Source organism: Polistes canadensis, unplaced genomic scaffold (assembly GCF_001313835.1).
Source record: "Polistes canadensis isolate GaletaPanama2010 unplaced genomic scaffold, ASM131383v1 scaffold_219, whole genome shotgun sequence".
NCBI classification, from domain to species: Eukaryota; Metazoa; Arthropoda; class Insecta; order Hymenoptera; family Vespidae; genus Polistes; species Polistes canadensis.
The window spans coordinates 43419-71116 of NW_014569766.1; the positions used below are offsets into that span (position 1 = coordinate 43419).

At 31.5% G+C, this 27698-nt stretch overlaps 1 protein-coding gene across 2 annotated transcripts; it reads right to left on the reverse strand.

Moving 5' to 3' along the window:
* Positions 1-27488, reverse strand: LOC106790173 (zinc finger CCCH domain-containing protein 13). 2 transcript variants are annotated; one of them, XM_014754910.1, is made up of 8 exons: positions 27343-27488; positions 14148-14194; positions 10252-10382; positions 8596-8811; positions 4547-5235; positions 4266-4468; positions 3775-3943; positions 1-3527 (listed from the first exon to the last, which is right to left on the reverse strand). In XM_014754910.1, exons 2-8 carry the CDS (start codon positions 14182-14184, stop codon positions 1808-1810), a joined length of 3165 nt encoding a protein of 1054 aa, XP_014610396.1. In that variant the 5' UTR covers positions 14185-14194; positions 27343-27488; the 3' UTR covers positions 1-1807. The 2 variants fall into 2 exon arrangements, with proteins under 2 accessions (XP_014610396.1, XP_014610395.1); XM_014754909.1 differs by having other exon boundaries at positions 4532-5235.
* Between the last annotated feature and the right edge of the window lie 210 nt (positions 27489-27698).

The following is a 27698-nucleotide window of genomic DNA, read 5'->3' on the forward strand; positions in this document are numbered from 1 at the left end:
TTTTTAAGTAATCTATTTTTGCCGCAACAAATTATATTCTGTAATAAGATCAATGAATTACTTGAAGACTCTTTTGTTTATTTGTTGTGTCGTGCATCTATCACGTTGTCGTCAATGTCGCATCGCAGTGATTTGACTGAATATCGTAACTGTTAACTGTTTTTAGCAATAGCCACGTATACGCAAATTTTCATTGAAATATGTTATATACTTGTCACAGTATTATTTATCCGTATTTCGTCAAGATGATCCTACAATTGCTTAGTTTTGAGCTTCCTTTGATTCTTTTTAGGAATAAGATGTCGTATATTTTGTGTATCCGTGGTTTTTTTTTTAAGAAGTTGTCATTTTGACTCTGTGATGTAAATTATGTTATCTTTTAACGGACGTCTGTTATTGACTGATACACTAATTTTTTTCGGCACAAGCTCGATATTCACAAATTTTTTCATAATTAATGTGTGTGGCGTAATACAAATATTTTTTAATATACTTCTCCGTATTTGAATAATATTATAATTATACGTAAGTCTATATATATAAAATTCGTTTGGTTCCAAAGGTATGCGCTCACCGTTTGAACTGTAAGGTATATTTTCTGACCTACTGTTTGTTCATTGGCATTTACGGAGAGCGCTTAATAATAATTTCGTTGCGTAAATTATTTCATTTGTACTATAATAATAAACATTTTCGAACTTCTTACTAAAATAATATTCACTGTCTTGCTTGAAAAAAAAGTTGATCGTTATAAGTATAATTAAGGATGCTGTTTGAAGGTATCAAATGACGAATACTTTAAAGAAATCCTTTTTATATTTGTTTATGTCGTACGCAAGTATCGATAATATAATTTACATTATTATCATGATGTAAGATATACACTCAGGAAGTTCGTTGTGTTCGCTCTAATATCTAATATATTATAATTTTATTTGACGAATTATATGAAACGTGTAAGTAACATCTTTATAGGAGAAAACTATATTATTTATCGCTCTTATAAGAAATAATTTAATTCGAGAGGATATCGATAATCGTACGTATATTTACAAGTTTAATCGACGAGATGAAGGCTAAAGGTCTCTCCCATCGTCGATTATATTTTCTATGTTATCTTTACGTCTCTAAAAAATATAATAATAATTGAGGCCGCGTGAAAGAAATCTCAAAAGTTATCGTAGTTTAGAAAATAAACTTGTTGATAGACAACTAAATCGTATTAGATGAGGTTTTTTTATTTCATGCACATTATAGGGATCGTTTAAAAAATATAGAATTTCACTAATATAGTTAGATCGACTACTTTGTTTGATAAAATAGATATATCGTTTTAATTCTATAGGAGCGACGATTTAAAAATATGTTTTACTTGAAATGCGTTTAATATAATGATTTGATTTTCGGCAACCCTGCATAAATAAAAAAAAAATAGGAAAAGAAAAAGAGAACGAGCGCTTTTTCTGCAATAAGTATCTCACGCAGGTATAATCGAACATTTGTTTCCTTTTTTTACTTATTGCTAATCATTTAATTCTGTATTGAAAATTATTTGACGATATTTCTTTATCATATTGTGTAATTAATCGAAATGAAAGACATCAAAGAATCTGCTAAACCTTACACAATATCCATCCACATATAATTCCTCTTGTCACGAGCCAATCTCTCACGAGAACCTTCGTATGTGAACAATCAACATTGAGAACTTAAAGGAATACTTGGGAAATCTTTAAATTTGTTCTGTGACCAATTTTCTTCCCATTTTTCTTCTAATTTTTATCCCTCTTTTACGACGAGTATCTCTTTAATAACCGGTATAATCTTGCCAAGGTCCACTTTGTTGTCTGTAATGTTGTCCACTGTATGGAATTGATTCCGGTGTTCTATAATAAACAGTTCGTTGTCTGTCGTTTGGGACAGCTGGTGCTGGATCGAACTGAGGGCTCGGTACAAATGGCTTTTGTTGTTGCTGGCCGATTGGTCTGGAGATTTTGTAATTGTCTTCGGACGATTGCAAGACCGTGTCTCTACTGAGTTGTCTGTGAAGAGGCAAAACGAAACCACTCGGCAAGTTGGTTTCTTGATTTAATGTCGGTGTCAGGGCATCGTTTAGCGTGACGTCATACTCGCTATCCGGAATATCCTGAAGTTTATGCGTCACCTCATTTATCCTTTGTTTCACTCGGTAACTACTTGGTCCAGAAGGTTGCTCGTGGATGTCTTCCTCTTTGTAAGTCGAGCTATAGAGATTGGAAGTTTCGGTGACGGGTTGTCTGCTTTTGTTACGAATTGGTGATCCCGAAGACGTTGGTATTATACCATCGTTGTTTTCTTTGTTACTGATAAATTGTTCGGTAGACCACTTGTTGTTACTCGTCGGCACTCCTAGGTCAAGTGTTTTCTGAATTTTTTCATAAGATTCGGTGGAAGGTGTTTTAGGTATAGGATTTAATTCTAAAGATTTCGTTTCTTCATCTTCGCGTTGTCTTTCGACAGGTCTACGTAATATCGGTCTGGCTATAGTTATATCATATTCTTCCTGTCTTTGTTTTTGTTGAAGATCGCTTTGAATTACTTTGTAAGCGTCGTACGTTCGTTTCTCTTCTTCGCGTTTACCATCCTGATTAATTCGTTTGCTCTCTTGTTCAGGAACATAATAACCTTTGTGGTTTTCCTCATGTTGTTGTTGCAGACTCGTTCTTTCCGTACTTCTGTCGTCCTCTCTTCTTGGTGCTTTCGAACCAACCGGCGAAAGTCCTCTAGGATTAGGAACTCCACCACGTGATGGTAAAAATGGTCTCTTGACGATACGTACGGTTGTCCTTGGGGGAGGAATTGGTGGATCCTCTGGTTCGTCATAATATTCCGAAGAGTATTCCTCCGAGTAAGATGATGTATGATGTTGTTGTAGTTGAGGGTTTCGATGATCTTGTTCCTCTTCTTCTTCTTGATCTCGTTCTTGGAAGGTTGTATAATGAAGCGGCTTAATAATAGATTTCTCACCAAGATTTTCTTCTTTCTCTTCGAATGATACCCGAGCACCATTGTTATTATTGTTGGTGTTATGCGATTGAGGTGGTCTCGTTGGACGTTCTGGTCTTTCGAAACGATCAACGGGTATTTGCTTTGTTTCCGGTTTTATTTCGTGCACCACAGGCATTTCCGGCATGCACGTTGTACTCGTCGTTGAGATAGGTCTTCTAGATGTCTCCGTGGTATCTGATAAATCTTTCGATCTGAAGGACGATCGAGATTTCTCGTCTATTGTCTGTCTATTGTCTTTTTCCCGTTCTAGAGGTCGATTAGAAGAATACGGTCTCTCAATTCTGTCAGCGTCTTGATATCTTCCACGATCGCGATCCAAGGATCTCGGAGCGGAGAGATCCTTTCCACGATCAACCGATCGATCTCTATTACGTTCCAAACTACGATCCCTTTCTCGTTCCCTATCGTAGTAACGGTCTCTCGAGCGATCGGGATGCTTCCTGGGTCGTATATCGTCTTCATCCTCGCGATATCGAATTCTGTAATTAATAATTACGTATTTATTTATTTACTATAAAGATTAATTAAAATCCCATGATGATATGACGAATTAACGATTTATTCTTAAATCAATATGGTGTTTTATTGATTCGAGAGATAGCCGTAAATAGTTCAGCTTTGTTGTTACTAATTGTAAGTACGTCATTAGTCTTCAAACGAGTAATGCGGATTAACGAGTTAACGTCGATGAGTAGAACTGTATCTGTCTTGTGTACGTTACCTTACCTGAAGGGTCGATCTCGTTCCCTGTCCCTGACATCGTAGAAATCACGATCTCTATCTCTTTCCCTATAACTCGGTCTACGTCTGATTGGTCGTCTCATTGGTCTGACATCTTCTAATTCGTCGTCGTAATAATCATCTTCAAAATCAACCGGTCGTCTTCGTGGTTCTTCTGAAATATAATACAAATTATTTCAATAGATTTGAAAATAATTTCAACAAAAGAGAGAGAGAGAGAGAGATTTTACCCCGAGTTGTTTTGTAGTACTTGCTTGACTACCGCCCAACATATCGATTGAAACAAATTACAAAAAGATCAAATACAACTTTTTGCAATAACAAAAAAAAAAAATAAAGAACCATATAGAAGAACAAACAACGGATAAAGAAAAACTTTTTCTGTTCAACACGCTCGTTAATCTTAAGAAAATCTATCTAAACTGGTGTAGAAACAAATATAAATCGATCAAGTGGAACGGGAAGAACCGGCTTACCAGTAGATTGCGCAGACGTGGACTTATATGCATAGCGGTCTTGTTCGGATAATGGTACCGGTCTTCGAATTTTAGGAGGAGCCCTTGGTCTGGAATAGACCGAAGTGATTGGAGCAGCTGGTTTGACGAGTCCTTCGGTAACACTGACCGATCCTTGACCTGGCAGAGCACCGGAGTCTTTATCATCGTAATCATCCCTAAACCTAAAACACATTAGATAAGACAATTTTCTTAGATATTTGTACTTACTCAAATCTTAAACTAACCTTTTATCGGAATACCTTCTATCGTCGTTATCTCTAGCCCTCGAATCGATTCTTCGATCATCCAATTCTGGGTCCTCAATTTCTCGCGATCTAGATTGTTCTTGTTCTCTAGTTTTCAAGCCTCTGGTCTCCTCTTTTGGTGGATCTCTTTGCCTTGTTTGATCTCTCCTGTTATTTCTAGTTGGATATCTATCCCTAGGAGGAACGTCTCGATCTCTTTCGTCTCTGATAGTTGTATCCCTGGATCTAGTAGTATCCCTATCACGAAAATCACGATCTCGATCCCTGACATCTCTATCTCTATCTCTTCTATATTTCCTATCTTCGTATTCGTAATCATCGCGTCTATCGTATCCACGTGGTCGCGTGTATTCGTCATCGTAATAATCCTCATCGTAATACTCATAAGGTCTCCTTCTTGAATATGGTCTTCTTCGTCTTAAATCTCGTTCGCGAGAAGAAACTCGCCCATTCGACAAGGAAGCCACTGTGACAGGTGCAACAGTCGTTGTAGTCGTAGTTGATGTCGAGGTCGTTGAGCTGGTTGTCGCCTTGTAAAGGGCATCGTTCCTATGCCAGTACTTTTTTGAGTTGGCGCAATCTACCTCAGACACGAAATGGCAAATGAAGGTTTTCTGATCGAATGCCGTGAAATTTGCACATAGGAAGTCGTAACGAGTGCCGAATAGACAGTGATGATAAACCTGTTGAACAGAAATTTATTTCTTTTGTTTTCTTTTGTTTTATTCTTTATAGTCCCGTCTGACTTTGAAGTTACATATTGATATTATATCGATGTTGTTTTGATCTAACAATAAGTAATTATAATTTCTTGTCTTAACGCATTATCGGCGGATAACATCATGAGCTTGACTATCACGTATAGCGGGCGAAAATTAGTGAAGTATGAAAAAAGTGCACTTTTTAGGACTAAACATTGGTCAGGCTTTACGAAAAACAATAAAAAACATCATTCCTGACCTAAAATTAGTGACAATGAAAAAAAAACAAACATTCGTAAGTGTTTTACTAACACTTAGCGTATGTTCTGCATAAAAGGTTTTAATACCCGACCCGTCGATAGAGTGTGTTAATAATATAGCACAAAAATCTTGTTCTATAATCTTTCTTTGATAACTTCGATAACATTTATCTGATATGATTTTTTCTAGCAATTATCAACTGTAATTTGAGACATATCGGAGTAAATTTAATATATTTAAAAATTGTCGATTGATATATATATTTCTTGATTTCACTTAACATAAATTTTTTGTATGGTCATAAGAAAAAAAATGATAAAATATCTTTTAGATTTGAGGAAACTGCGAAACGAACGGTCGACTTTTGAAACGCTTTCTTTCGCTCTACTTCCACGAGATTACTTATTCGCATGCTGTTACTCAGAATCTCTTAACCGCTGTATGTAGTAAGTCGAAACCATTGCTCAAGTGTAACCGTTTCTTTTATTAATTTTTTGTTTTGTTTTCATTTTTTGTCGTAAAATGAAGATCGTCCGTCCACGGATGCGCAACATAATCTATAATATAATACGAGGTAACTCGAGAAGGTTACTTCTTAAGGATGGCCACCGGTACGATATTTATCTTACAATTACAATTCGATGCTTTCAAATCCTTCCTTTGGCCGAGTAGTTTTTTCATTGGGATCATAGAGTTATTATTCGTAATAGGGTAGCACTTGGTAGGACTTGTTTTATCGCTAATTGCGAAATAATATATCCATCGATGAGTGAAAGTGACGGAAACGCGGAGCTGGACTGGCGTTAAAACTTTCGAGAATTTTTGAGTGCGTTTCTCCTTCGATTTGGAAAGTGATACGTCACTACCGACATATATATATATAAACGTGTACAAAAAATATTTAAAAAATGTAATTATTTATTTGAATTTATATTTTTTCTTTTATTTCTAGCGCTGATTATGTTAGGCCGACAGTTGACAGTTTTAACACACTTTTTAGCGAACCCCAGCTAGGTCGCCAACGTTGCCACTGTGTAGCTTTCACACTGTGTATTATAGTATAATGTGTGTATGTGAAAGATCGTTTCGTTTCGTTTCGTTTGTGTGAAGCTTCTATCTTATGTGTGCACGCTATTGCAAGCAGATGGAACTTGTCTCTCTGCGTATGAGCAGGATGCACGATGATTGTCTATCGCGCATACAACTCTAACGTGAATTATCTGACGGAATCATCTGGAATCATTCAGAGCACGTCCATATTATTCTATCTCTTTCTTTTTCTTTCATTTATTTTCATTCTGACATTTTCTCGCTTTTACTATCATTAACTGAATTTTTTCTATTTCTATAATATGAAGAATGCTATTGTTCTTAATGTTCATTTTAATATAACGGACGAACCTGTTTAATGCTAATTATATAAATCGATATAAACGTAAATATATATGTTTGTACGTATATAGACGTATATACATATTTACAGTTTTATTTGTTTGGTCAGAATTGTGTAAAATGCAATGAGTGTATGAATGCACTCATTGTATGATTATTTTGTTCAGAATAAATAATAATTTTGAATAGAAGCAAAAGAGGTTGTGTCAGAGTTGCTTCAGGGTTATATATTCGTATTTTATTATAATTATTGATCATACTATATTAATTATTTATTTAAAATACTGATCACAAAAATGTGTTTAAAAAATATTGATCGAATTATTAGCAGCCATATATTTATTTTACTTTCAATTAACATTACTCGAATTCAGTATTTACGATTAAAGATAAAAATGATTTATCATTTAAATAGTATTAATATTTGAAAACTATTCGATATATTATGCTGTGCATTTGCTTTTTAAATTTCTATTGAAATTTAAAGGGAAAGCGAACAAGAAATTTGTTTGTTTTTGTTCTTGTTTTCTTTTTTTTTTTTTTTTCCTTTACGCTGACCGACTCGTAGTAGCGAACGTAACAAATTTTCTTGCCGATATTTGCATAACAATGGCATATCCGCTCCTGACTTACGAGCAAGTCGATCGATAAGTTCAGACGGAAGGAAGCTACTTTGCAATAGCTTTCACAATCTTAAGATTCGCTTAGCACGAAACGGTCAGGGATAAAAGACTTAGCGGACCACGAAAATATCTCCTTTCTGATTTACGTTCTTATTCGTCGTTATCCCTTCTCCCTTTTTACAAAACGAACCCAGCTGGAAATCCTTTCACAGGAAGATTAACGATTAATTGCTATGGTCTCAATGATCGTCGAGGAAAAATATTTTTTTTACATTTCGAATATTATCTTCGTTGTTTCCTGTTTATAATAAATACCGAGCTTTTTTTTCTTTGTATTTGTACGTACAAGTCTATAATTAGTGAGTAATTAAACATTTAAATATATTAAGTTAGATTTTATATTATGCAATTCTATTTGGAATTTTGTCCGAACAATTTTATTACTTTTTAAAACACGTTTCGTATTGAGCTTGTTTTTTCAACTGGTGTTATTATCAGACCACGCTTATCAATAACGGTAGACGGTATAGAGTTTTTGTGTAAATATGTCCAAATAATATATTATTTACTTTTATTTTTTGACCTAGCTATTTATTTATTCGTAAAAAACAATTTTTGAAATTATAAGATGCACATATTATAATTATATTGATGCCAATTGTGTAGCTTATAATTACTATTTTGTAATTTATTTATTACTGATAAAAATTTACTTACGGGGAAGAAATAAAGTTCAAATATCTATCGAAAATGATATATACAAACACGGTACGTGTTAATTGAAATAATGTTATTAGATGAAAACATTAATCAAAATGTCCTTGAAATTTAATTGTATCTACCTACACACATATATATATATATGCATAATATAAAATCCTCTCTTCTATTTGCCTCATTAAATCACACTACAAGGTTGATATCGTAAGAATATCTTCTTTAAAAACATCCTCGGATAGATCGTAGTAGTTATTACGTCTGGATTTGCAGGATGTGCGCTTTTACTTGAACTTTACCATTCGAATGTTCAGAGTATAATACTTTGGAGTTCGATTATTATTCTTACCTGACACTTATGAGGTACGCTCGCATAAAAACCATCGTGTAGGCCGTCGCACTTGAAGTCAATGTCCTCTGGAATACTGTTGTAGAATGGATAATCACTGAGATTGTAGCCGTTCAATTCACGAGGCAAATTTGGATCCCAAATATAATCAATTTGAGGGATTCCTGTTAACGTGTGCCCGGTTGTTGCGTTACCTTCCGATGAATTTGAGGTTGTCTAAGAAAAAAACAAAATGATTTTTAAATAATTTTCTGTATCATTATAGAATATTACAATTGATTAAATATTCAGTTTGATGAGTCTATTTTCGAACGAATCTCAATCGCGAACATTCTCAAACAATTTTCCCGATTACTCGAAACACACTTCTACGGTATCCAGGGTATGTAAATACTTGAGTACATAGATAGAAAGACACTCAATGATGAGCATTCGTAATTGTAAGGATGACCTCACATTCTCGGTTAACGTGCGAAGGTGAACCTGTAGTATCTTTCACGAGAACTTTTATTTTAGAACGTGTCTAGACATTGATGCTATAATTTGATCATTTGTCTATATTAATTAACGACTATAAACAGGTTAGATTGTAAGTACTAAAGTTTAGGAAATGGAAGTTATGGAAATGTGATCGTGTTTGACCTTTTCATTTCGAAATCTTATTCTATCGATGATGCTGATGATTATGATGATAATTACGATAATCATGATGATAATAATAATAATAATAGCAATCACGATGTGTTCCATCGTATCATCAAGCAATCTGCTCTAAATGATAGTTTTAACGTCATGTATGATATTAGATACACATCTATAAATATAAAGATCACTAGGATTCGTGACTATAGAATGGATCGAGATAGTGTCGTAAGTATATATATGTATATATATCGAAGATAAACGATTGTCTTACCACTATAATGCGGCTCGTAGTAAGACTGGAACATGATATAATGCTACTACCATACTTGTTCGTCCCTGTGCTCACCTTTCATTTTGTATCTAGTTTACTAGTATCCTCATAGTATTATATACAGTATTACACTATCTTTTGGACACAGTAAAATAAATAGAAATCTATTGACAAGGTTATTTTTTACCTTTTCAATATCGCCTACACGTTAAATTGGATTTCTTGTTGACAGATGTAATTAGGATACTATAAGTTATATTCTGTTGGAATACTTACAATGCAACAGGATGTTTATTTTAAACATGATATTTTGAACAAAATAGAATAATACAAGGTGCATTATATTTCCAAAAGTTTCTTTACACTGAACTGCAACAATTAGAAATTTTTTTTTTTTTTGGTAGATATTTAGATATTTAGAATGATGTCATGTTTTTTCTATACTGTTTTAATAACATAATATGGTGATTAATATTTTTAAATAAACAATCTAATATATCGTGATTTTATAATATTAACATTGTTTTATAATGTATATTATAATTTATATATAGTGTTTTATTATGTAATATTAACATTTTTTTTTGTTTTTATAAAGTGACTTTTGGAATACGCTATATATGAAATAAATAAAATAAAATATGTTTATACAAAATTTTATATTTTCAATCGATAAATCTAATAAGAAGACGTTTAAAAATATCAAATTAAGATTGAATATCTTGGTAATGTAAACTTACCGCATCTTCGTTCTCGTTTTCCTCGATCGGTGATTCCTCGGTAGTGGTTGTCGTCGTCGAAGTCGTTGCGATTTTAAATTTCGGTCTCGTAGCCTTCATCCCATCCGTGACCGCATTGATCAATAAGATTCCTAGAAATTATAATGAAACATTTCATTGATTCATGACGCCAATCAAAAAAGACATTTATATTATTCGCGCTCTTTTCCAATTGCCTGTCAATTTTGTCGTAGGAGTGAATAATTATCTTTTTATCTTTATCCTCTGAGGACTAGCAATGGCGTTCGTATGGAAAAAGTACCACGGTGTGTGTGTGTGTGTGTGTGTGTGTTAGATCATTCGTAATGACCTCGATGAGCCCTGTTTGCTTCGGGATAACCAGTAAAAAAAAAAAAAGAAGAAAAGGAAAAAAAAAAAGAAGCAGCAGCAGCAGCACTTCAAAGGCCACTACGCATCCTCCGATTGCGAAAATCGTGGAGAAGCGTCGGCATTGCAAAACACGGACGAACACGACGTGCGGATAGAAAAAGAGAAAGAGAGAGAGAAAGAGAAAAGCGCAGTGAGAACTCTTCTAACATAAATGTTGCAATTTTCAGTCTAGGAGCGAGCGTATTCGGTTGGGTAATTGTTTTCAAACGGATCAAGGATATCAATCGATCGTTTCCTTTTGGTCTACATCGATAATCGTTAAACCATATTAGTTATTTATCCATCAACGTTATATTATTTTTCATCTGAATTTTTGTCGCGAAAAAATATCATTGTTCGAACATAGTGTAAGTGAAAATTTTCTTTCGATTTATGTAATTAATCCATTTGTTTTATTATATCAATTAAATGTATTTTGTATGGTATACGGTTTGAATATGAAATATTATTTTTGTATAATCAACTCTTTTTACAATTTGTATTTACATTAATTATGTAATATTCTACAATAACACCGAGTTGTGTTGTTAGATGTAGAAATGAATTTGGTGGCATAAATAAATGTTAATTTGTTTTAAATAAGCATGGGGTAGGATAAATTATTACTGACAATGAGAGTGTGACAGAGAAACTTAGAACTAGGGATTAATATTTATAATTAGAGAATCAGAATAAAAGGTAATACAAAGTTAAATGTATTAAACGTGTAATAATAAGATACAAAAGAATTTCAAACTATAACTCTAGTTGTTATCATTAACGCGAACAAATTCACGTATATATTTTTATTTTTACGTTGTTTGATCGGAATGACTTTTTAAATCAGTTTTATGACTTTCGATGAACATCTTGCCAAAGATCAGAAATGATATTAAAGGAAACAATAGTGATTTGAGATATCTAAGGTTCTCAAGGTAGCTTTTAATCTTTAGTTCGCGTACGTGTTAACGATACCATTACGAATAAAAGAGAAAGAAAGGAAAAAAAGAGAAAGAGAAAGAGAGAGGCTGTCCTCGATGTTGAAAATACACGAAGTCGAAGCCAATCGATGGTTGGTGTGCAGCACCTTATAACGGGACTATACTTTTCCAAACAGGGATCGATAACAAACGGTAACATACTGCACGTCGCATAAAAATAAATTATGGGAACGTGGACGCATTCCGATTGTGGGAAATGTGAACGTGGGCGTGATTGTGTTATTGCTTTATACATATATATATGTAAGTTGGAATAATAACCAACGAATGTTACCAACAAGAATAGAAAATCTATTTTTCGTGACGCGAAAGAGAAAGAATCTATCGGCAAGTGCCGCGTAAACAAATTGCCTCATCTGATTATCTTATGGTAACCAAAAGAAACCACCAGTCGATTTTTGTCATTTAATGGGAATGACCTGACATTTTCATAGCGTGGGCGTGTTCACGAAGATTTATCTTTCTTGATATAACGTGCGACGAGTCCTCTCCCCTTCGATAATATAAAATAAAATCAACAATAAAGAAATATACACAGGGTGAGTTCCAATAAGGCGTGTTACCAAAAGTTTCCTTTTGAAACAAAAAAATAATAATAATAAAATGTTGATTTAATTTTGGCAACTATTAAATGGTAGAAGGAGGCAGTACATGTTTTTTTTTAGAGATTACTTTTAAGAAAGGTTAAAAAAGGGATCTTCTATATATTTTTGAATGGAAAGTGCAACGTTTGTGCGAAATAAAACGAAAGCTTTTATTTTCGTAGGGAAAAGATGGCCTACAAACAATAATGGTCTCTTTTTTTAGCCCAATGCTAAGCAACGTGTTACTTTAAACTCGACTCCGCTAGCATAGACAAATATGGGAATCCTCGTGAAATGCTTTAATCCTTGCGTGGAATAGCGTGAAGAAAATTCTTATGTTCATCGCAATATACCACTCATTATTTCCGGCAACTGTAATGTTTTAATTCAGTGGTTCGCAAATTGTTTCTATTCTCGACGCCCTTGCTAAATCCAAATTTTTTCAAAGTGCTTTATGTCAAAATCTAACAAGTTTGTTTTGAAAAATTATTAAAAGTTCTTTTTTTTTTTTTTATTAAGGAATTGGCTAAAAATAAATAAAACAGAAGATTTTGTAAACAGTTAATACTAAATAAGTTAATGGTTTATCATCAAATTCATTAGATTTTGTATCTTATCATATTGAATCAAATATAGAAATAAAATTATGTAATATTTTGAGACGCCCATTTTGGGAACCACTGCTTTAATCCAAACACTTTTGTTTTCATACTTGGAGGTGATATTAATGAACGAAAGTATTTTACTTCTATGGCCATATTAATTACGACATTTAGATAGATTATCAGAATATACAATGATTTTATTTAGACGGCTGTGAAATCGACAAACCTCGATTCCGTTTGGTGTTACTTTCGATCAAGATTTTATTAATTAGCTTGCATGCGTTAGGTATATATGTAATACTTCAACATGTATATATGGGTCTGCAAACTGAATGTTTACTGACCGGTTAAAATACCAGATAGAATTTTAAATGTTAAAGTCGGTGTCACGTGATCGATTTCAAACGGTCCAGTGAATGTGAGAAACAAACTGCAAGTAAGTTGCCGAATGAACTAAAACTGAATTTCACATTGTCTCTATATTTTTATTTATTCTTCTTTTTTTTTTTTTTATTACATTTCTGTCTCATTGAAGAATTATTTTTAATGGCGTTATTTATTAACATTTATTGAACATTGGTGGAATTTATAAAATTTCATACGTTACTTCCTACTTTCCTCTATCGATCTTAAGGATTTACGTAAACAAGCGTCATAACTGTGAAGAAGATACTTCAAGTTATATGTATACATACATGTTATATACCTGAATGTATATAGATATATATAGATTGACGTGTAGATACGTGCCTTTCTCGAGGGGAACGATGACAAAGAAAGCAAAACACATTGACATTCGTAACAGGTTTACCTTCCTCCACTCAAACACCCCTTTACCAACTTGCAATCTCTTTCGTATGCTAAAATCGAATGATTCGATTCGGTCGATCGGTTTATTCGTATTGAAAAATAAAAAACTACTCGTTTTAAGATTTTTTTTCGGTAAATACTTAATAAAAAAAGAGATAAATTAACATATAATATATATATATATATATATATATATATACTCATGTAACACGCGTTTGTGTATGAAGGATAAACAACTTTAGTTTAAACTAGCTTTTATTCCCTTCGGATTGAAAAATGCCCAGTTGGAAGGTCATCCACTGTTTTCGCATTCCTCACCAAATACGGCGAGTCCAAAAATACTGTGAGACTGGGAGAAAGGACTCTCTTATGTTAGAGTTAAAGGAATGTATAAATACGAGTTAAGGAAAAAATAAAAGAAGTAAAAGAAGCATTCAATGGTGATGTAGAACTTTGTAGAGGATATATTTTTGTAGATTTTTACTCACCGAACAAAGCGAGCAGAAGCCATCTTTTCTCCCGCATGTTGTCGCTACTGTAACAATAGAAGAAGAAAAACACGTTTTTATTTATTTTATTATTAATACATCTATTATAATATAAGCCACATATATTTCAAATCGATCAACTCTACTAAAACAAAAAGTAGAAAAAATTGATAAAATAATATACATTGTTATATTATTTATATTAAGTACTTTGATATTAAATTCATTGCATCAAAATCGTCATATCTTTTTGTCGACAATTAAAAGTGCAACAAATTAATCTCCATAACTAATGTTATTGAACGGCCACATAAATAATTATTAATTGGTGATATTAAGATTAATTATTTGACTAAAGTTATTTTCAATATAAAAATGTATCTATCAAGTGCTTTGATAATAAAATAAAACAAAATGTTACATATAGAGTTAATCGTTTTAGTTTGTAAAAAGCTGATATACGATAACGTTTCTTTTTGTCATATATATTTTATATTATTATAAATATTGAATTTATATATACCTATGTATATATTAAACTATTTTTGTAAGATATAAAATACTGCCAAAAACCGGAAATGTGTTTTATGAAAATAGAGAAAAAGACGCCCACGAGTGATACATTGTATGTGTAAATTATGAATTAGTATAGATGGTATGATAACATAATGGAAGCGCACTCTCGACGTCGAACGTGTGTACCATAGAAGCAAACGTTCGAGCATATGGCTAAAGATAGGAACTTTCTCTGTGCTGTCACCACTGCTAACTATATAATGCAAGAATAATGTAGGTGTTATATAAATGCATGATCACGTAATATCGGGTGTGACTTTATCGTCACCGATGCCCCTTTATGCACAATTATTATTCGTTCTTATAAAAATTACAATTTACAATTATTATTTTCGAGTAATTTGATCGTACGTGAAAAATTAATTTTTTCTTCTACGTATAAATTATGATTTAGTGTAATCAGATGGTCAATGTATAATTGCTAAATTAACTAAACGTCATTTCGACATTCATATTTATTCGTTATATTGTAATTTGAATATAATTTTTTTATTGGCTCTTCGAGTATGTCATTATTATATTATATCTATTATGTATAATAGTATATATATTGTACAGAATATTCTCTATGAGTACTTTTATCGAATTAAAAAATTATAAATCTTTTTTTTTGAAAGGTATTCGGAGTGGTTAATATTGATTTTTCGTTTGGTTTTTTTGCTCTCGGTAACGTGACACACATTTTGGGATACTATTAATAATAGGATATATATTTTTATTGTATGTGTATATATATCTTTTATTTTATTTTTTATTTTGAATTTATTAAGAAACTTTATGTAAATATGTAAATTTATGAGATATGTGATGTTGAGAAAAAATAAGCTATGAAATAGAATTGAATGAATGTCATCGCACCTACGATAAGCGCGTAGACAAGTAAGTGTCTTGACATTTGTACGTTAATTAACGCACGATAGTCTTCCTTTCGAATCGTACAAGAATTACAGCATGAAAGTTAATACCGATGAAAACCGAAAGGTCTTGGATTTAGCTATATTGTAGTCAGTTCTTCTTAAGTAGAAACAATATTATTTTTCCACACTATGTCCTTAAAAGTCTTATTTTCTTCTACGTGAATATACATTAAAAATGAAACTATATAATTGGTCGTGTTAGATATATTATTAGAGTTTCTTTCAAAGAATAAACGTTTGAAGAAGTTTTCGAAAGATATTACGTACAACCTTGAAGTTTCAAACTTCTCGATGACGATATTTTCGACTTGGATCCTTTTATCATTGGATATACCTGGTGAAAGTAACCTTGTAACATGCTTCTTTCGTATTGGTTCAGTCCCGGTTACCATTTCGGTTTGTAACGGCTACTTTTAGACTAAAAATCGACTATCATACAAGCGTGTATATAATATATGCCTAATAGAGGTATGCCGGTCTTCGCTTGGAACGGTAATAAAATGAATTGAGCAATTTAAGAAAAAGTTTTAATGTATTTCCGTAAATTAACTAAAGAAGGAAAAAGTTTGATGGGTTTGCAATATTAAAGTTTCCTAAATTTTATTATCACAGAACTACTATGAAAAATATTATTTTTATTATTGTATTATATAGATATTGTGGACATTAAATGACTATATTATAAATATATAAGATTGAAGTAAATCTTACTTATTGTTAGATAAAAATGAATATAATTATACGTTTAACGTTAATCATTATTTCAATTTTGAGAATTTTGGATACGGAAGAAGAAGAATCGTTGCTCAGTGGACTTGAAGACTTCCTTGAGATCTTGCTAAGTTTCTTTCATGTAACTTCCGTAGGGAGGTAATCCAAAGCAAGAGGATTTCCCAGGTAGCTTGAGAACTCGAGTACTTACCTACGTTGTGACACGAGACAAACGATTACGAAAACTTGTGTAACGGAATGACATGGTCCTTCGTTTCTAACCAACGAGAAAATTGTTGATGATCTCCGTTTCTCCCTTACTTTCACACATACATATAAACGATAACGATCTCTTGGAACGAACTGGAGCACGGCGATAGCGATTTTAATTGATGCGAAATATGCTAGTCGGTCTAGCATCGTTTTATGGTGCGTTCTACATTTTTGAAAGGAAACCGAGACGAAAATAAAAATATTACTAACAACTAAATCATTATCTTCTTGAACTTCCTCGAAATTATCTTTGTAAATATTTACTTATATAATTATATTATCTACATTGTATGTTGTCTCAAATGTTTCTTACCTACATATGCATAATATTTTATTGAAATGAATTACATACGATTTTATATACAGAAAGAAAAAGTCAATATAACAGAATGGATCATATATAACTGAAAAAAATAATATGAAATATAAAATATTATGCATATAAGATTTACTAATCCAAAAAAAAAAGTAAGAACCTTTTGGGACAACCTGTGTTTTGTGCACGTTATTTTAAAATATAATATAAAATGATTTGTCATATATACACAACAGCAACGTGTATAATATTATCGAACCATAGTCGTTAATTTTCTGACCATTGATCCACTCCGTGATAAGAAACATTCAGTGAGTTTATATTACCCAGGTTTTCATTAAATTAAAAAATAAATGTTATTCAAGCAGAGAGTTTTAACATTTAGATCTGACGGTTAAAGGTAACGATTAACCTTTTTATTCAACATGCTAAATTTAAAATTAATGGTTATTTATTATTCGACGAGCAACGACGAAGAATATAAATTGAAAATGTTAAGCCTTATGCACGATTATTTCTTTCTTGGTAAAGTAAATTGAAGACCTTTCTTGTTTTCGATCGAAAGATATCACTTCTTTTTTAAGGGAATCTGTCCACGATAAATAGATTTTTTTCTTCTTTATCAACTTCAATATACACATAACGTGATATTCATAACGTTACCTTACGGTAAATTACGTTACGTTACGACATACGAATAACGGTCATCCACGACCACTAAAGGTTACCGGAAATGATACCTGAAACTATTACAACTGTTAACTTATATTATGCTCGATTAACTTTATATTAAATAACTACGTCGATCTTCTCAACAAAGTTACGAATACAATTAAAACGTTCAATGTTGTGAAAGTTATCTCGATGAGTATCATTTAATTGTAGTTAATATTTTACAAAACTTTGATGAAATTTCATTTAGAAGATAATAAGAGTAAGTTTAATATCAAAATTATGGTAATAAATTTTCTTTTCTTTTTTTATCTATATATATATAAGTTATTAGATAAATATATTAATTTAAAATTTATTCGACAATAAATTGTTAATTATATATTAAAAATTCATTGTCATTCTCGTAGTATTCCTTTTTTTTGCATAGTTGACACAAGAACAATTTTTTGTAACAAACTTTCATTTTTGTTCGTATATGTGTATAATTTTGTGTATTGATTGAGAAGTCCTCAGACAGATTTTCGCGTATCATGTTTATGAGGACAGTAAATTCGATATTTCCTTTTCTTCTTTTTCGATCGAGTATGCGCCAAGGCGTGGTTACAAAACTTGATAGCCTTCAAAAGCAAAGCATGCCGCCGTGGCAGGCTTTCATTTCCTCGTGCTTACCAATACGAATGCTGGAGCGAATGATCGTCCAGAGTAATGTATTATCCAGTAAATTACTGGTTGAAGAAAAATTTACCTTGTGTTATTGCTCGCTGGCTAATGTGATGATTCGAAGAATCAAAATAGAAAGAGAAAGATAAAATAAAGAAATAATAGAAAACAAAAATGACACCGAACAAGATGACACTAGATAATATTACGAAAGATATATTATGGCCTTTCACCTTTTCTCATAAGATTATCGTTAATTTTTCTTTTTTTTTAGGTAAACCACCGTTCGATTAGAATGTCATCAAAATTGTCCTTTTTCGTTTGCTTGAAATATAACGTGTCTTGCTTTTATCGTGTTATTACCTTTCTTGAACAAACGAATTCGTTGTTGATTCGAATACACGAGAATAATCTTGTACGAAGTTATCGTGATTTCTTGTCTACTTTCATTGATTTATGTATATTTGTCAGTGTAATCGGTGTAAAAAAAAAATAGATAGAATTATTAATTAAATATTTTTTTGTTTTCAATTTTAATATCAAAGAACTTATAATGGATGCTTAATTTTTCATATATTTAAAATTATATTCCTTAATAATGAGCTTAATGTCATTGAATAACAAAATTTTGTATGCTTTGTCGAATAGTAAATGTTATGAAAATATAAATAATTTTATCAATCTTCGATAACTTTTTGTTTTATTACTTATATGTTATATATAGCTTTATAACTTAATGTTATTAATTATCAAAATATTATTCATTTAAGTATCGTTAAAAAAGAGGATATAAAAAATTGTATTTAATATAAATGAGAAGATAAAACAAGAGCGATTATCTTAATAATCGAGATTATCTATGAATTAAAAGGAGACGCGTGTAGTAAAGCATAAAATGAAAATTTGATTCGTCTTTAAAGTCTGACAATCTTCGATCATACGTTAAAAAGGATTGTACTGAATCGCTTGGAAATCATATGTACGTAATCTCTGATGAAATTTATGCACGCTAATCAGCATGAATCTCGTTACAGTGGTTTAGTGCTCGGCATTTATAGTTTCGATCCAATCTTAAATCAGATATCCGTTAGCTGAATTGCGTTAGATTGACTACTATACCTGGCCTATGCCCTTGGAAACGAGTATTGTTTATTTTCTATCTCTTTCTTTCATTCTTTCTTTCTTTTTCTCTTTCACGTTTATTTTCGAGCCAACTGTGCTTTGAGCAACTTACAAATATACGTAAATACACATGTATGTATGTATGTACATAAATCTAGTATCTGTGTCAATGCATCGAGGTTTGTAATCTCGTACGTGTGTCTTGCACGTGCGATACTAAATTATGCAATTACCAATTGCAAAGTCTCGTATCACAGCTCGATAAAATCGCGAGAAAACGTTTATTAACTGAATTTTCGTTTCGTTTCGTTTTATTACAAGTCATGATTCTCCAAATTTTCAATCATAATGTTCAATGTGTTTAGATATAATATCTGGTTACCGTAAGACAGCATGTTTTTATTATAATAAACGTCAGGATAATTTCTATGCGATAAATTTTTCTCTTACTAAATGTTAAAAGTCGAACATTGGCTTACTCAAGATTCAAGCAAGCTTAATGCCGCGTAACTTCTCGTGACGAGCCGTCGAGATTATTCGTGAGTTAGTCGACATCAATGTATATATCTAAATACGTATATACACAGTATTTCGAAAAGACGTCTTCTATTCCGAGATTACGTTAATGTCTTTCAAATCCGCGAATCGTTGTACCTAGAAACATTTCCTTCTTTTAGAAGATTTTAACCAATTTTATATTCCGAGCTCGAAATTACTTCATAATAATCGAGCTAGCAATGAGAGATTTAAAATAGAACGTTGCTAGATCGTGTAACCCGTACTTTGATCATTTTTAAAAAGAATATCGATTTATGTCATTGAAAATGGATCTTTGCTATTATTAATTTCATCTTCCGACATTGTCGAGAATTTGTTCAATTCTCAATATTCGAGTTTTTGAGTATGTTCAACCAGGAATCGATGCAATGTTATACTTGTTCATAAATATATATATACATATATAGGTATCCGTAGTGTTTAACTTGAAATTTTCTACGAGTAGGTAAATCCATCGACATTCAATATTGCTTCGATGTAAGCCGGAAAGCGTTTTGGTTGCTTTTGCTTACTGAAAACCGGCTTCGGAATAAATGATTTCACTCTTGGCTTCGAATAAAATGTATTCAAGCGTAAAGTGCCGTTTCGCGTTGTTTTATCGATTTATTGTGTAAGATTGTTGTGAGTTTGATCAAAAGAAAATATAATTTCGTTTGTTATCCGATGAGGTAAAAATAAGTAACGAAAAATGTTTTTGACGTTTCCGCGATGATTTTGTTCTCTTTTCTTCCTTTCCGGAGAATTATATATATCGTATTCCTTTTTTTTTTTAATTATTGTTTAATGAAATATTCGTTTACAACATTGAACGTTATAATTCATCATCGATCGATGACTTTCACATTCTTCGTACAAATTTATATACGTCCACAGATTATTTTTAAATGATTTATCGTGTAAAAATAGCATGGAACATTAGGATACATCATTAATATTTATTCATTGCACAATTGTTAAATAAATACTTCACGAAAGCAATATCACGTAATGCTGAATGTGAAGAAATCATCACTATTGACAGATTTTAAATATACAACGTATACTGAATAAATAACTAGAAATAACTTCAATGAAATATCATAATGAATTTAAATAAATTTTTTAAAATTATTTTATGACATGATTGTGGATCACTATATCGTACATGTTCAAAACGATTATATTTAGATTAAATACAAGTGTTAAGACACTTGTATAAGTAAGACATAGAAATAATTAAAACTCATTAATTATAAATGAAGTTACAAACTTTGACGTTTTTACTGTTTATTTTTGATGAAAGAATGAATGGATCGGAAAAAATAATGGTTACTTTAAATGTGTAGTATGTAACAGTAGCTACTTTTTAATATTTCATATACTTCCAAAGAAAATTTATGATCACAATTTCTGATTTATTTAAATACTTTATCGAAATTTGAATATATATATAAAAAAAATAATTTTAGATTTTATTTTTTACTTTGTTTAAATAAATAAAATATTATTGTATTTTCGATCGAATAAATCTTTCGTATTCCCAGTTGAATTGTTAAACGTTTCGAACGAATTTCAAGAAAAGTCTAATATTTCGCGTAACATTACACATTCTGGAAGAAATAGATTTTAATACGTGTACACATTTCAAATTGATTGGTTTGTGGATAAGAAGAAGGTGGAAAAATGCAAGTTGCGTTCTGCACGTTCGTCTGGTATATCTCATTAAACTATATTTTCTGTTTCAATGGGAAATAACAAAAAGTAGAAACACTAGATCACTTTTGTATTTGAACTTTCCCTGGTACGATTTTCTCGGCGAAAAGTAGATAGGTAGTAGTAGATATATATATATATATATATATATATATATATATAGAGAGAGAGAGAGAGATAATCTAGAATTGAAAGAAACGCAAATTTGAAACGGTACTTCGATTTTTTCGATTGATCATGGCCACATTGTAAAAGAAATCGGATCTGGAGCGAATCGCCGATGGCGATTAAAACGAAAAATGAAATCGTAAGTTTTTTTTTTTTTTCACGAGAACAGGATTAGAATTTACGGACGATGAACCTTTTCGACTTTTGAAAGAATTTAAATCGACGAGAAAGTTACTTTCCGGAAGAGATAATCTTGATTTTTTTTGTCTTTCTTTCCTCTTACAATAGATGTATAAATGAATAAATGAATTCGAATATCACGCTCATTTATTTTATTTCTATATTCAAATAATAGTCTTGTAAATGATACGCAGGGGAAGATTTATTAAAATGAAGTTTGTTTGTATTTGTTCCGAATAATTAACGTCCTGTTTTCACACAAACATTTTTTATTTTAAAATTTGTATATTTTAAATAAATTTTCTATATAATAAGCCCAGAGATTTTTATTATCATTGAAATATCAATAAAATAACAATTTATATATAATTTCATCAATATTGTTTATATTTGGATTTTTAAAGTTAATCGATTTTGCAAATGATTGACTAAATTACTTCTATAATCTATTTCGAATGTTAGTTACATTTTATTAACCTTCAATAAGTAGATATATTGAACGAATAAATCTCTGATAATAATTTCAATCTTGTGATTCTGTTGTCTGACAATATGAAAGAACAAAAATAATGAAAAATGTATGTACATATACACACATATGTATATGGGAAATAGCGGATACGCTCGTTAAGGTAATCACCTATGTCGCAAAATATATAAGTATATTAATACATATGTATATCATATGGCAAGTTTACTTTTCACTGCCAACAACGATCGTTCGTCGTTACCAACTGCACCGTACGATTAGTAGCGGATCATTACGCGTCTGACGATGATTCTTTCGAGAGAGTTCCCGTCGCGGTTCTTTGACCTCAACTTAACCACAAACTTCTTATTCGTAGGGTCGTCCTCTTTGTCGTTGTTGTCTCGTTCCTGAGAGTACGTGTCCTTGAGAGCGAATACAAGTGATCCTTGAACCAAGCAGGAACGTCGTTCGACTGGTATCGTTGCAAACTAACTTCTCGCTTAACCACGAAGGTAGATATGTATATGTGTATATATATGTATAGATGTCAGCGTTAAATTTTATAATTCAGTTAAATCATGGAAACCCTATGTCCTTATATGAAATAATTAGGCGTTTTAAGAAAAGCATACAAAAAGAATTTTGTAATACACTTAAACTTGTTATTTTATGAAGTAACTTATGTTAGTAAAATATGAATTCTGGAGAGGCGAGTAATTAAAGTATCTCATATGAAAATTTGATTCATCTTTAAGGGTTGTCTTATCTTTTTACAACAATGCTCATAGTTATTTCTTCCTGTACTTTAAAAATCAATATTCTGTTAGTCGTGCTGTTCTACAGAATATTATCTACGGATTAAATTTTAATTTCATATCTATGTAAATGTAATTCTATATTATTTCATATTTTAACAAATCAGTATAGTTATTTTATAGTTTAGCTGGGAATTTCATGAATAAACAGATTTCGCGTTCTTTCAGAGGTACTCTATATGTATGTATCGAATAAGTTTGTAAAATGTAGACGGTACAATCTCAAAAGTAAATTCCTTTCATCGGTGACCCACCTTGAACATAATTTTCTATCTAGCGTTCTACAAGCCCTTCGCTCGTTCCACGTAATTCTCGATTTGTCTCTCCCATAGATAGGTGTTTTAAGAGTGTATGTATGCATGTAAATGATAAGGTATTTTACACGTAGGAAAACGAGTGTACTTTAATTTAATATAAGTTGCACTCAAATTTATTCACTCTTAGTATAAAAAATATTTACAGAAACTTTTCAAAAGAAATATCAGAGATTGCAATGCTGTAAATTGTGCATCTTTGCTATTTCTTTGAAAAGTTTCTGTAAATATTTTTTATACTGTTAGCAAATGGATTTTAATGATTTTTATATTAAATTAAAGTACACTTTTTTGTCTACGCGTAAAATATCATATCGAGTTATAAATTTAGCATGTAAAGTTCAGAAAATGGCAAGAATGTGACGCTGCAAATTTTTTCTACTTTGCCATTTCTTTGAAAAGTTTCGGCAAATATTTTTTATACTTAGAGCAAGCGAATTTTAATAATTTTTATATTAAATTAAAGTGCACACTTTTGGTTACGCGTAGTGTACCTTATCGAGTTATAAATCGATTTGCAAAGGTTCAGGCTATATTTTCTAGACATTAGTTAGACAGATATTCATAGAAATTTCCACGGATGTCCGAGAATGTATTGTTTTCAACGTTGTTTAAATAATAATATAATATTTTATAGAATATCAAATTATTATGTTCAGTGCTTAGGAAAAACTGTAAGAATTCTTCTGTTTCCGACTTTATCGGAATGCTCTTTGCATTGATGAGAATGTCGAGGAATTACTAGTAATGGCGGATTTCTGGCTATGACGGTAACATTTACACTGACTAGAAGTATATAGGACCGTTTACGTAACATCATATCTATCGTATAAGTATCTTATTTCTCTGCTAGTATGTGTGACCAAGTGATGTATAGATATAGTACGAAACGAGTCATTGTACTTAGCTTACAAGGAATTTACGATTAAAAAGATTTATCGATGTTTCAATAATCGATCAATCATTTTTCATATACGAACTATTCTTTATTGCAACACATGTATATACATACGTATAATTTCATTCTATTTCTCTCATTCTCTCTCTTTCACAAGATGAGGGATGCAATTTGATATTTCAAAGTAGGGATAACTGCTAGACTTGAAGAAGTGGAACTTTAAATTGAATTTTGATTATTATAATAGATCAACGTATGATCAAGAGTGTGTGAAAGTTTTAAAAAAAGAAACATATACCATATAAGTGTCAGTGGAATAAATAAAACAATTTAAAAACAAAAATTTGTTTTATAATTTATAATTTATATTATAAAAAATAGATTAGAAAATATAAATTTTATTGAATTTTTGGACTTTGTCTATTGTTATTATAATTACTGGCGTATATACTTGTGTAGAATCATCCTCTTTGACAAGTATAATTAATTGCGAGAAGGGAAAGAGAAGATTTAGAAGAGAAAGAAAATGTAGGTGTCGAAAGAATGAAAAATTTTGGTCGATTAACGATAAGCCTCGTTACGAATGTAACAGGATCAAGTATAAAGTTATCGGTGCGTTTGATTATGGCGAAGTAGCTGGTTTATTTTTCCGTCGGCGTATCTTGGAGAAAGCCGACGAAGTACGCTAGCCCGTTTTGTGTCGTAACAACGTGCCGTGCGATATTGTTTATGAAAAGAGAGCCAACGAAAAAATGTCGTATGGTTCGGCCTTCGGCTTGTCCTGATATATTACTTACACAATATACGGGGTAGAGAATGTAAATGGGAACAAACGAATATTTTTTGATTCATTTGCACGCTCGCGCGTATAGCTATTTTTTTATTCAAACATTTTATTTATTTTTTGAAAACTATAAGTATAGATACAGCGAAAGAAACTATCTTTAGATAAGCTAAATTATTCTTGGAATTTCCATTTAAATCTTTTACTCTTTATGGATTAATGTATATTACATTTTATATATGTACTTTTGCATATATGTCAATTTAGTGGTTAGCTGATACATTTTTTCATATTTGAATTTTTAACATAATAAAAAATATGATAAAATATATCTCGGTTTATTTCTTTTGATGTATTGCAAGTGAAAGAAAATACATACAAAATAAATAAAAAAAAAAATACTTATTTGATGAAATACAAATGTTTCTATTTATCGTAATAATTATTTTTGTATTACTTTAAATGTTATTTTTATTATGTTCATCATAACAATATTATTAAAATTTAGCTATATATATTCATTATCTTATTTATTTCTATTGAATGTATAATAAAAAATTAATCTGCGTGTAATAAGTAATGTATGATTAGAATATTCTAGCTGTATATTTCATACAAGATATGTTTTGATCTCTTCTATATAATATATAAGTCTATATATAAAAAAAAACACGTAGATACTAGGCGTGTCGCCTCTAACGGGCTCCTCGCAAATTAAATTCACTTTCGAACGTGCGTACGGAATCCGCCGATCGAAAGTGAACGTAGGACGCGTAAGAACTAGCACGTTAAATAGAATGTATGTGATTGTACTAATGAACTCTAGGATAATTTTTTTCAAATAGATTTTTGACTATTAAATAATCACACATTTAATCGATGGTTAATGTTTGATTGCCGACGTGTTCGAGGACGTTAATGTAAGTTCATCACGAAGCGATTGTACAAAACAACAAAAAATAGTAATTCATGTAACGTTCGATGAACAGCAGGCATGTTTCGTTCTGGAACACGCCAAGTTACGTGCTAGAGAAATAAAGAAAAAAAAGAAGAAAAAAAAAATAGAGAGAATGGGTGTTACGAACTTCTCTAATCCTTAACGATTCTCAACTAGTGATTTCGTTGAAACGAAACTAACTGTATAAAAGAATTCAAGAAGAAGAAAGCGAATTCACGATGTTCTTAGGGTGGAGCATATCGAGTGGAAAGTCGAGCGGAGCGTGTTCTGGAATCAATGACGAAATTGGCTCCTTTTAAAATCAAAGAATAGTTAACGGAGATTGTCTTCTATGAAATAGAGAAAGAGAAGCAGAAAGTAAGAAAGGGGAAGAAGAGAAACGAATAGAAACAGCAACAGCTGTCTTTCTTCTCTTCTCAACCCTTTGTTTAATCAAATTCAAAAAGAAAAAAAATATATAAGAGAGATCGACACGTAAAATGAAGATCCGCATCGCGTTATGGTTCGTTGTTTAACGTTGAGAAAACTGATTTATCGCGATCACGGTCATGCTTCCTCCGGAAGATGAACGAAATGAGAATAACAAATCCTCGATTTCCCGGATTTCCCCATAATAATCCGGCTCGATTCATTTTAAATGGTTTCTTTCTCTCTCTTATAGATCACTTATGATTTTCTTTTTGATTATTTTCTCAGAGAGATTTCATTCGTAATTATTAAGATTTCAAATAGTTTACTTTGTTTCGTTCGAAAAAAATCACGCGAATTAGTTTAACGATTATTGCTACAATCCTCGAAGGAAAACGTTTAAGAGATTCGCGCGTTTGTTGGATAAACACTGTGATTATACCGGTCTCCCCGTCGGATGGGGTAATCCAAAATAGAATTTCATTAGACTCGTTTAAGTCGTGTGCTATTTTTTTACGAACTCTTCCTAAGAACATTCGGGTTGATCAACAACAGCTAACCGCGAGTCACCTCTTTTCGTTTGATTTTTATCCTTCACAAAAAGATCATTTAACTCTCTCTCTCTCTTTCTCTCTATTTCTTTATTTAACATCCCAGGTAGAGTAGACTAATGATAAGTGAAATTCGTTGAAGACACCGACCTGGTCTCACGGCTCCGCTGTTTTTTCGCTGTTTAATCCCTCATGAAAGCACCGTCGTCTTCTCATGAAAGCACACCAGGAAAGAGAGAGATAAATCTTTCTCTCCTTTCTTTTTTTTTTTTCTCCCTTATATATATATATATATATCTGTTTGGTACACACGTATTATTATTATTATTCGATAAAAGTAATACAAAGGAAATAATCAAAATAATATGTTTCGATGAATAAAGGTTATGGAAGAAGGGTGGTGCCGGTTCACTCGGTAATAAGCCAACAAAAAAAAATAATAATAAGTAAAATATATCTTTAGTTTACACGTTTCGAGATAGAAGCAAGACCGCGCGTCCGGTCCA

What these genes read in the sequence shown, in the direction of transcription:
- LOC106790173 (XM_014754909.1), bottom strand. Translation starts at nt 14,184, where the DNA reads ATGCGGGAGAAAAGATGGCTTCTGCTCGCTTTGTTCG. An exon ending in GCTTCTGCTCGCTTTGTTCG is followed by an intron (nt 10,383 to 14,147) that starts GTGAGTAAAAAT and finishes TATAATTTCTAG; the next exon opens with GAATCTTATTGATCAATGCG. An exon ending in GAACGAGATCGACCCTTCAG is followed by an intron (nt 3,528 to 3,774) that starts GTAAGGTAACGT and finishes TATTAATTACAG; the next exon opens with AATTCGATATCGCGAGGATG.